The 12523-nt window shown below is 17.7% G+C and overlaps 1 protein-coding gene and 2 pseudogenes across 3 annotated transcripts; 2 read left to right on the top strand and 1 right to left on the bottom strand.

Annotated features, from left to right (window-relative positions):
• Positions 1–943: 943 nt before the first annotated feature.
• Positions 944–1723, top strand: PmUG01_00012700 (annotated as a pseudogene). Its single transcript is given in 3 exon segments — positions 944–1372; positions 1386–1439; positions 1454–1723. Coding segments are annotated over 3 exon segments (753 nt in total).
• Positions 1724–2671: 948 nt separating this feature from the next.
• Positions 2672–3494, bottom strand: PmUG01_00012800 (Plasmodium exported protein, unknown function; the record flags this gene model as incomplete). Its single annotated transcript, XM_029004611.1, has 2 exons — positions 2672–3292; positions 3426–3494. The coding sequence occupies 2 exons, from the start codon at positions 3492–3494 to the stop codon at positions 2672–2674; spliced, it is 690 nt and encodes a 229-aa protein (XP_028859083.1).
• Positions 3495–10625: 7131 nt separating this feature from the next.
• PmUG01_00012900 lies at positions 10626–11537 on the top strand (annotated as a pseudogene). Its single transcript has one exon. A coding segment is annotated over exon 1 (912 nt).
• The last annotated feature ends 986 nt before the right edge of the window (positions 11538–12523 follow it).

Below are 12523 nucleotides of genomic sequence, written 5' to 3' on the forward strand. Positions count from 1 at the left end.
GTTTTTTTCTCTCCAGCGTTAGTATTTTTTATAAATGCATATGATTAAATAAAAAATAATAAAATAACTAAATATCTGAATAAAAATTTTTTTTTTTAAAATAACGATATAAATAAAATTTAAAATATTATTTTTTTAAAAATTATGATAGAAAAATAAAAAAAATCATTATATAAGTGACTTTAATATATGAATATATTTATATATTGGGTAGTAGCATATATACAGATTTTTTAATTATATTATAGATTACAAAAGTTCAAATATACCTAAGGAGTAACTAAAGAATTTTTTATAATATAACACAGAATTCTGTTATTTTTTCGTTTATTGTTACTTTTATTATATCGTTACAGTAAATAGTATTTTATTAAAAATAATTATTTCTTCATAACAAAATGTAAATAATATTATAATTATTAATAGGAAAAAATAATAAAAATTAGTAACTGTTTTAATATTTAGAGGACTATATATATATATACATGTATATATATTTATATATTTTATACATTCTATATTTATAGAAACTCTATATTTCCAAATAATAGGAAACGAAATATTTTTCTTTTTGATTTATTCTGAAATTTATTCTCAAAAATTATATTTAATGGGTACAATAAATGAAACAATTAAATAACATATTTAGAATAATTATGAATAAATTTAAATTATTTTTTATTTAAATGAATTATATTTTTTATAAGTATGGTTAAGGTAAAATTTTTATAATACCTTTTTAAATAAATTTTACTATCTATATGTGTTGTAAAATGTATTATGTTTTATGCATTTTGTTATGTATTTACAAAGAAATAATACATTTTTAAATAAAATTTTCGGGCTTATTATTTTAATTTGGTTTTGCTGTTATATGAATGATATGGTATGATAATATTATACAAGGAAATTTGAGGTATTCATATTGTTGGTATTTTTTTTTTTATTAATATTACTTTTTATAGTAGAATTATTTATTCTCTTAAATAAGGAATATTTACTTTTTTCCTATTTTTAGAATATGTTCATCATGTCTTCGGATGAGTGCTATACACTTGATATAAATTTAATTAAAAGAACCTATAGGTTTCTAGCTGAACTTAAAGGAAGTAAATGTTCAGATATTGTTGTATTAAAAGAAGATATACCAAATTATAGATAATGTGAAAAGGCAGATTTGTGTAATAATAAAAAAGGGGGAATAGAAAAAAGAAAAGAACCTAATAAATCATTTAATAAAGAAAGATTCAGTATTCAGATTAGGAATTTCAGTAAGTGAATGTTTGATAAAAAATATTTTCTTTTTGAAAAAAAATGAGTTAATAAAAAATATTATGAGGACTTTCAAGAGCAAAATAGAATAATTCGTGATATAGATTTTTAAAAAAATAAAATTTAAAACTTATACATTTGGAATTGTAGTTTTTTTTCCTTTTTTTTTTTTGGAATAGTATACCCCGTATTACAAGGATTAGATAATTTATGAATTCTACGGAATAATCTTTTAGGAATACTAGCTATTATTATAGGAGAAAAAACTGCTATATTCGAACCTTATATTTGTTCAATATTTTTTGGACTACTTATAATTATATTAGATCTCATAATTATAATAACAATAACTAAGATCTTAATAAATAATAAAAAATATAAAAAATATAAGTTGATAGATGACAAAATGAATATTAAGTGGTATGACTTTTTCTGTAACTTATTAATATGAAGGAAGAACTATAATATATTTAGATAAACATTCTTCGTAATCATAGCTATAAGTGAAATAATTTTATAGATGCATGTGTATATATCATATCATGTATTTATGAAAAGTAATAAATTATGTTATTAATATTTTTGAGGATCTGAAAGTTTTAATGATTTTCATTTCGTATTATAAATTGTTGTTTCTGAATAATTAAATATCATTGCTTAATATATATATTTATTTATTAAAATAGATCTTTTTATAAAATATATATATTTGAGTTAGTATTACTATTTAATATAAAAATTAAGATAATTTCATGTGTATCCTCTAATAAATTATATTTTAAATGAAAAATACTTATGTCCCATTTTTTATATTATTATAGCCTAAAGTGAATATTTGTGTATATATTAAGATAAATATATACTAAGGTTTATATTAAAAATGAATATGTATTTATTTGTATTTATTAAAGCAAAGTGAATGTATTATACAAAATTGATATATATTTATATATATATATATATATATCGCTAGAAAGTAAATTTTTAATTATATTTTAAACGTTTAATAATTTAAACTGAAAATTAAAGTACAGAATATATACCTATATTACAGGAAATATAAAATTAAATGAGGACTATTTTTTAATAATAAATGCAAAAAAATATAAAAAATTCATATACATTAGATAATTGTATTGGTGGCATGAATTTTTTTACAAATGAATATATAAAATTATATTTTCTTTAAAATTGCTAAAATAAATTTATAGAATTAAATTTTTACAATGAATAATTGTTTCTCACTTTTTATTAGACTTAGATTAATTTATGAGATAGTTTTATATATAATAATTTAAAACAGTTGTATTCTCCAAGGAAGCAGAATGAAATATGAAAACAATTTTACTAGTAATACAAATATATAATGGATTATAATATGAAATAGTAAGAGACATAATTATTTTTGGCGTTTTCGGTTATTAAAATACCAAATAATAAGCAAAGTTACCGGAAAAAGCAGCACTCCAAAAGTCATAATAGGGATAAAGAAAATTCCATATATTATTGGATGTTTATTATTATATTTATAACTAACACCAGTTTTATCTTCATTAATAATACGATTACGTTTATTACTTGAGCTGATGTTGTCTAAAGATGAATCATTCTCTGAGTATAACTTTTTTAAAGATTTGTGTAGGTTTTTATTGTTCTGAATATTATTATAATGTTTTAATGTAGAAGATTTTTTTTTTAAATTATGCTTAACGTTAGAAGCTCCAAGTTTTTGAGGTTTTATACGTGGCATAAAATAATTCAATTCTTCTTGATACGTATTATCATCGTATATTGATTCATTATCTTCTTCTTGAAAAAGGTTATTTTGCTTTAATGCATATGGTTTTTTTTTAAATGATGCAGTACTTTTTCCTTTTAAATCATATATTTTTTCTTTTAAACATTTATGTTTATCTTCCAGCGATGCACTTATTTCAGTGCTTAACAATCTGCTATATTTAATATTTAATATGTTATTTCTGTTCAATTCCTTGTTCCGAGTTTTATCGCAGATATTTGACTAAAAATATAAGTTCATATTAAATATTTAAAAAATGTATATTTATATATTATATGAATAAAATATTCCTCTCATGTAAAAACATAAAATAAAAAAGAAAAAGCAAAAAATTTAAGTATAATAACTATGATACCTCGTCAGAATATTTGAATATCCATATTAGACAGGAAAAAATAAAGGCTCTAATAAAAAAGATGATCATTTTAGTATTTTGTTTTATAATGGATATTTTTGAAGTTGTAAAAGATTATATAATATTTTACTAGATATATTTAATATTTTTCAAAAAAAATAAGTATACGAATAACTTGGAACTATGCTCAACTATTTTCTATTTTGTCGATATAACAATTCTTTAGATTTATTTTTAAAATAAATATAAATGTAGTACTTAATGAAGTACAATAAAAAAGTTATAATTAAAAAAAATATTTTCGTAAAAGCTATAATTAAAATAGTATCAATATTATTCAAATAAAACAAATAAATAAGTATTTAATGAGCACGTTACGGAAATAATTGTGTTAATATTATAATTTACCATACAAAATTTCATTTCGAAAAACAATTATATATTTATATACATAATATATATTGATAAAATATTGATTTAATGAGGATATAATACGAGAGAAAATTCTAGAAATAAAATATGTATTAGAATATATTTAGAAAATATTTTTAGAAGAGTTATATTTAGGTGTATTGTTAAAAAATATACTGTAAAATGTTTTTAGAGATTATCTACTATCTTGTAATTATTTTTGAAAATATTTTTTATAAAAATTATTAATTAAAAAAGAGAGGAAATATATACAGCAGTAACAAAATTATAATATATTATACTTACATTTATAATATATATAGTATTATATTTTGATATAATTTGATATAGCACAATTATTAAATGCTTAGTTGATAAAAAATATTATTATTTTACATATACATAATTATATTTTTATATTATATAAGATATATGAAAATTTTATTTATTATAATAACTTCATTCTTGCTGTAATTTATGCGGATGATGTACATTTATATTTTAAATCAATAATTCTAATAATATAGTTATAAAAATGTATATCAAAACAATAATATTTGAGTGGTTATTATACCTTATTTTATAAAAGTTTCAATAATAAATAATATATGATAAATTGAAAAAAATAACAATTAAATTAAAATTTGATTATTGAAAGTATACATTTTAATTTTTAACATTTTACTAGTATTATTTGCGTACATTATTTTTTTTTATTTCAAGTTGTTTTTTTTTATTCAGTAAGGTTATTTGTTTTCTCTTAATATTTTATTTATTTTTTCATTTCGAATACTACATTTAAAAATTTTGGTAAAGTGGCATATTGTTTAAATGTATTACAACAAAATCTTCGAATAATGATTTTTTATTAGATAAGATGAAAATTAGCAGAAAAAAAAAAAAAGAGTATAATGAAAGAGTTTTATTTTGGATTTATATGAAATATTTTATTTATTTATTATTATTTGTTTTTAGCTTTTGATATATGTTTACTATAACGTATATAAAATAATATTTATAATTTATAGAAAAAATTTTAAAATAAAATTTTATAAAGTTAAAATTAAGAAGGCTTCAAAATAAAAGAACAAATAAAATTTCGAATTGTGCTATTATATGTAATGTGATGATAATGGACATGTTCACGATAAAAAAAAAACTAAAAGAATCTTTCCCATTTTACTTTATATTTATTTTATATATATATATATAATTAATAAAAAAAATGTGAATAAAATATTTGATATTATATATAACAAATTAATATCTATCCTTTTTTATTAAAGAAATTTATAGTGAAAGTACTTATCTTTGTATAAATGTAAGTAAAAAGAAAAAAAAGAATAAGTGTCATTGTTAATTTTTTAATTATTCTACGCTTACCATTTTATATTATTTTATTAAGTTTATGTATTTGTTAATTATAGAATAATTAGTTTAATATTAAAAAAAAAATAAAATTCACAGTTTTATGTATGTGAGGGTATTTCTTTATTTATAAAGAAGAAAAGGTAAAATAAAATAAAATAGATCAGAGAATAAATAATAAAATGGATACAATTATACTTTATTTCTAAAATAGAATCTAAAAAGAAAACTTTAATTATGATCGTGTGATATTTAAAATATATAAAATAGAAATGATTAATATGTGTATTAAATAATTTAATTTTATTTATCATTTAAATATTCTTTAAAAATATGAGTATTCCATGTAATAATTACACCAGAAATAAGTAGAAAATGTTGTTTAGATGTATTATTTCGATGGATTAATCATTTTGTTTGTAGAGGAGTTATAACATTATACTATAATTACATCAAATATCAGTAAAAATAGTGATATTATTGTATTTTAAAAATCATGGTTCATTTCTGAAAAAAAATAAAACAAAACAAAATAAACATGAAAATAAAATTTTTAAAATATATATTTTTTAATTTTAAATGAATTTTTTTTTTATTTATGTTTTTTATTTTTTATGTATAAAGGTAATTTTTTTATTGCAGAAATTATGTATTATAGAAAAATAAACTTTCTAGTAAATTTTGGATTGGTTCCTACACTAATTTATATATATTATATTAAAAATATATTAATCGGATATTAAGTAAAAATATAAAGAAATATTACTATATAATTATTGTATTTTTCTTTTTTATGTTATTATTTAAAACACAATGTGTACATATATATATATATATATATATATATATATAGTTAAATAATTAATATGTATAAACTAAAATATATGATTAAAATGTTAGAAGAGTTTAAATAAAGACTTTTAATTAAATAGAATTATGATCGTTATAATGAACAGTTTCTTTTGTACTAAATTTATGTGTAATATGGAAAAATGTCACGAAAAAAAAAATTAAGTTCCTTCTCATCATAAAAATTTATTAATTTGTTTATTGTATATGAAGTTGTCACTGTAATAATAATATGACATAGTATAATTAAAATATTCATACTTTGTTTTTTCATTTTTGCTGTTGTTTGCTTAATTTTTGTAAGCAGAATTTTCTTATTATGAGGTAAAACACATTATGAATTTATAAAATATATTTTTAAGTCTTATTTTTATTTCCAGATTAGAAAAAGTGTAAACCAGGGGAACAATAGAAACTTTTCAATAGATTACAAAAATATTATATTAATAGAAAAATACATGAGGGAAAATGAAGCAAAAAATGAAATTTTGAAAAAGCAGATATCTGAATATGTTTAATATGGAAATAGAGAACACGAGAAAAGGAAAAAAAAAATAAGTAGGAAAAATAAACCTACATTAGAAAAGATTATATAAAACGATAATTTAAAGAATATAGAAGGACTAATTAAATTAAAAGATATAAGGAAAAACTTAAATAAAAATATAAAAAATTAAAACACAAATTAAGGGCTGTAAATCGGAATAGATTTATTACTGAAAAAATAAGTTATACTTTAAAATCCTTCAGAAAATATAGAAAATATATTTTTAAAATTGTGCATTGGATATACCGTGCTATAAAGATGGAAATAAAAAGGACCAAAATTTAATTAAAATATTTATAATAAAATACATTTATGCGTCTTACAAATATTACTTGCTGAATTACTTTTGATATTATTAATCTTGTTTCTTTGTTTCAAAAAGACACTTTATAAAGTTTTAATTTTTGCTAGTATATGCCATGTAACATTCACATAATTTTGCTAGAGCTTTAAAATAGGATGTTATCAAAAAGAAGAGTTAGCTTTATTTTTAAGCATAATATATTTCAGCAAAAAGTTATTTATTACATAATTTAAAACAATATATAGTACTCTTACTAATAATACACCGTAGATGTATATTCAGAAATTATATAACCATTATAAAATCACCAAGATATACTTAAATGTTTTGATATACAGTAAGATGATTAATGCGAATTATAAAATTTTAATATATTCTTATATATTATCTTCCTATTTGTTTTATATAGTATTTTTTTAAACTGTGTAAATGATGTTTTATATATATATATGTATGCATTTAATAATAATAATCATTTACTATATATATATTTATTTAGTAAGAACTTAAATATATCGAGAATGGGCTTAAATTATTTATATATGATACGTATATTTGTATAAATATGAGCAATTAATTTAAAATAACGCTAATATTTTTATTGGATATAAAAATAAAAAAAAATATATAGGAAAAAATAAGTTTTGCTAAAAATAAACATCTCAATTAGTTACATGAGTACCCGGAAATCTTTTATTAAATAAAAAGTTATATTTATAAATAATTCGTATCATTATGTATTTCTCATAATATACTGCCTATTAATTAAAATACGCTTTTATATTTTTTTGTATAAATGGAAATTTGTAATATTCGAAAATTAAGAGTAAGTGAAATAATGGAATATGTTATAGCTATGAACCAATTATGTTTCGAAATACATTATATTTATAATATATATAAATATATATCCAACATGTATATAAAAGCATAAAATAAAAAAATAATTATCTTATTTTAAGGTAAGTTCCACAGGATAGTATGAATCACATGGCATAATTAAAAATATAATATGATTTTTATTTTAATTTATAATTTATTTTTTAGAACAGTAATATAATTTGTCATATTAATAACAATTTACTATTGCCTAATAAAAAAATATATTTAATATATAATATTTTTGGTTTTTTTATGTTTATTTCATAAAAAGCTAATTTATTTCATTTATATTTCTATCATTTTTTTAATACAATATATTATTTTGTGTACTAATAATTTACATATAAATAAAATATAAACCAATGTTTCTTTCATTTATAGAATTTTCAAGAAAAAAAACTATATATCGAATATTTTTCTAAATTATAATATATTATCCTTAACATTTAGTAACGATAATATCTTATATCGTAGGTAATTTTATTTAAAATTCTTTTAAATTGTCATAATTATTAAGGGTATTTATATACAATGTATAATTATATATATATATTTTTTTTTTAAATATGCATATTTTAGTCGATGATATAAATTTTTTTATTTTTGGAAAAAAAAAAAATAGAAAATAACGAAAATAAATGAACTCTTATTTTTAAAAAATTTACTTTTAGTAATAATAAATAAAATATATTTATATAAATTACATAGTAATTATTAGGTTCTATTTATAATTATTATGTATAAAATTATAAAACCACAAATTTGGATTTACCCATTAAATATATCTATCATAAATTTTGTTTTTTTTGCATCATAATAGAATGAATTTATAAATATTGAAAGAACAGGTATGTTAAATATATATAATCTATAATTATTTTCTAAATTGGGATTATATATCATTACAGTTAAGTGAAAAATTAAAAATATTTATCAATTTATTATTGTTCTTTATCATTGTGTTAATTAATAATTAAAATATTTAATTAAATTTATATTAAACTGAAAATCTATATGTAAATATAGTATAATGTTTTTTAATTATTATGTCATTAAAATACTAAATAAATAAATCAAATTTAATCACATATTAAAATATAATGTGCAAAAGTCCTTTTTTTTACATACGTATAGAAGTGAATATCAAAAAATGTGACATATATCTACAAAAATTTAAATCGACATTAAAAAAAATTAAAACAAAACTATATTTTATACAACAGTTTCATCATGTATAGGTATTTATTTATGCATTGGAGATATATCTTAATGTTGTCTATAAATGTTTTAAGTTTACATTTTATTTTAGGAATATATAAATATACATAGAATTTATATTAACTATTAGTAAATCTTCCGTATTTATAATTTATATTTTTTTAATAAAATAAAAGTAAAAAAATAAGAATTTTTTTCATATGCAATGCATAAGTATAATATTAATTTTTAATTTATTTTTCAAAGGTCAGTTCTCGGGCTATTTCTAAGAAATAGTCAAAATATATTCATGTTAATTTAATTTTAGTAGTAATTAAATGTATGGAATTATTAATTTTGTGTAGTACTATTCTTTTCCAATAAGTAGTAGGATACCGAATATTTATTAATTTATTTTTTATATAAGTAATTTTGATTTAATTATATTTTATAAATATTGCTATAATATATATACTGAAGTAAATGAATGAAACAATAATTTCTTTTATTTTTATTGTTCATAAAATTATATAAACCTATTTTCTAATTTAGGTTATTCTGATATTTGCACATATTATAAAAGTTATAATATTTTTATTTTCTAATGCTTATATATATATATACATTTAATTAAAAGGAGTAGTAATTAGATACATTCACTTACAAGCATTACTTTTAGATATAATGATATAATTTAAACTGTAATAAAAATTATAATTTTCAAGAATAATTATAGAAAAATAAAAAATCACTCTTTCTATACACATGAAACATTTATTTAAACTTATGATATGTTGTATATTAGTAAAAAGTTTTTTAAAATATATAAAAGATAATATAAGAATGAAAATGTCCATGTACTAACTAATGTAAATGCTATAAATAATATAATACATAAAATTAAAGTAGTATTATTTTCTACATTTATTATTAATATTATAATATTGTTATAATAATCAATATTATATTAGCTATAAAATTTTTTTCCAAGTATAATGTATATAATATTATAAGTATTAATAAGAAAACATTTTTAATATTAGAAATTATGTTATTAATATGCATAGCAGTGTCTTATTTCAATTCTCTATACTATAACAAGGAAATACATCAAAAAATTAAAAAATGATATATATATATATTATTCTAAAAGTAATCAAAAAACAAGTTATTTAATTAATTTGTTATATTAAATAAATAAATAATGTATTTTGAATATTTTTCAATATTTCAATTTATATTATTTTAGTAAATTTTAGTTTTTCGTATATAACATTAAGATAAAAATTTTATATTATATTTCTAAAGTTAATTTTCAGTCAATTCGTTGTAAAAAACTATAGTTATATATATTTTATTTCGTTTTTATGAAAATAGAAAAAAGTTAAATAAATAATTATATTGTTCTTTGTCATTAACAGTGTATTTTATTATTTCTAACTGATTATATAATTAATATATTACATTATTAAGATTATACAACAAGAAACAAAATATTACGATACTTTTATTTATTAAAATTTTTGTGTTTATCCTTTCAACTTGGATATACCATTTTAACAATGATTTGGTATAATAATATTATTTAACCATATTTTACATATTCCTATATTTGATTTTTTATGTTTGTTAATAATATTTTTTTATGATGACATCATTTATCTTTAAATTACACATGTTATCTTCATTTTTGCAGTGTATGTATAATACATACTGTAGGAATAAATGCATCCTTATTAGAAAATTAGGTATAAGAAATTGTAGATTATTAGCAGAATGCAAGAGATATAATAATCCTTTTATTAGAGTTTTTATAGAAGATATACCACATAATGATGCGTGCGAAAAAAAAGTTATATATTATAATAAAAAAGGCATTATGAAAAAGAAAAAACAAACGTATAGAAATACATTAAATTATGCTAGTGAGAACAAAAAGGCTACGAAAAATAAATATAGCATATTTGAAACAAAATAATATACTAATTTAGAGAAAAAAATATTTAAAGAACTAGACTATATGAATTTTCTTAAAAATAACAAAGCAGTGAGTGATAGGATTTATGAAAAAATAATATTTAAAAAGTGCGGACTACAGGTTCTTTTACCTTTCTTGCTGTTTTTGTTTTTCTTGATAGTATTCATAGTAGAATTAGTATTAGTATAGTCAGGTAAAGATTGTTTATTGTCTTACTTGGGTTTGAAAAAATCTCATTTAGAAAAATTAGTAAATGAGAGTGAGGGAGCATTATATACATTTGTAAGTGTGTTGAAAAAGATAACTGATTTTTGGAAGTACTCGGAAATTTTGGATTCTTGGACAATATGTACGTTGTGCAGTGTTACAACAGTTACTGATGCGTGAATATTAGGTCAAGTGTTCCGTATTTTAATATATATAATACCGCTCGTTATATTAGGTATCATAATTATATCGTGCGTTTTTTATTATCATAAAAACGATAAGAAATATGAGAAATTTAAGTTCAGAAAAAGTAAAATATGTAGTAAATTATATGTCTCTTTTTATAAAATCATTTTTAGTATGGAATAATAAGAGTAACATATTTAGTTATATGCTTATTAAAGTTTCCTACAGTTTATTATTTTTTTATTTTTGTATACAGATTCTCGTGATCTTTTTGGTAAACAAAGTAAAAAATTGTGACTTAGTTTTTTTTGTAAATTAAAATGTGTTAATATTTTGCATTTTATATTTTAAGATTTTTTTTCAGCATAATTAATTATTTTTTTTTAATAAATGTATTTGTATATTTAAATAGATATTTATAAAAAATAAATTTGCGTTAAAATTAATATATCTAAAAGGAAAGTACATATAATTTTATTGAAGTCGTGTGCTCATATATAGTTCAATTACAAGAAATACTACATTCATAACATTATCCTTTCATATATTATTATTATTAGTTAATTAGGAAAATGCGTTGTGTGTTTTATATTAAAAATAAATGTGTCTTGTTTTGTATTTAATGGAACTACAGTCATGTATTTTGCTGTATTCTTATACATATAAGTATATTATTTTTTTAAATATAAAAAACTTAATTATTTTTCTGTAAATAATATTTTACGAGAAATGCATCATGAAATATATTTGTTGTAAAATTATTTTTCATATAAACTTACCTCTTTTTTTTTTTTGAAATCTTATGTGAAGTTATAAATATATGATAAAATAATGTTTTTATATATATATATTATTCATAATAGTTTAACGAATTAGTATTTCTAAATATTTAAAATTAAATTAGGACTTAAAAACATTTACTATGCTATTATTATGCTTAATTGTAGTGTTAGTTTAATTTTAGTAGAATGAATTAAATATATATATATTGAAAATTTATTAATATACATTATATATTTTTATTTTTACAACAATAAAATTTTAAATTAATTAATAAAATGAAATTGTATATTAATAGATATTGTTTCGTAATTTATTCCTTTTTTTATCTTTGATTTTTTATGGTTATACGCTTATAAAAATGTATTATATATCTATATAAATGAAAT

This window comes from Plasmodium malariae (genome assembly GCF_900090045.1).
Source record: "Plasmodium malariae genome assembly, contig: PmUG01_00_2, whole genome shotgun sequence".
NCBI classification, from domain to species: domain Eukaryota; phylum Apicomplexa; class Aconoidasida; order Haemosporida; family Plasmodiidae; genus Plasmodium; species Plasmodium malariae.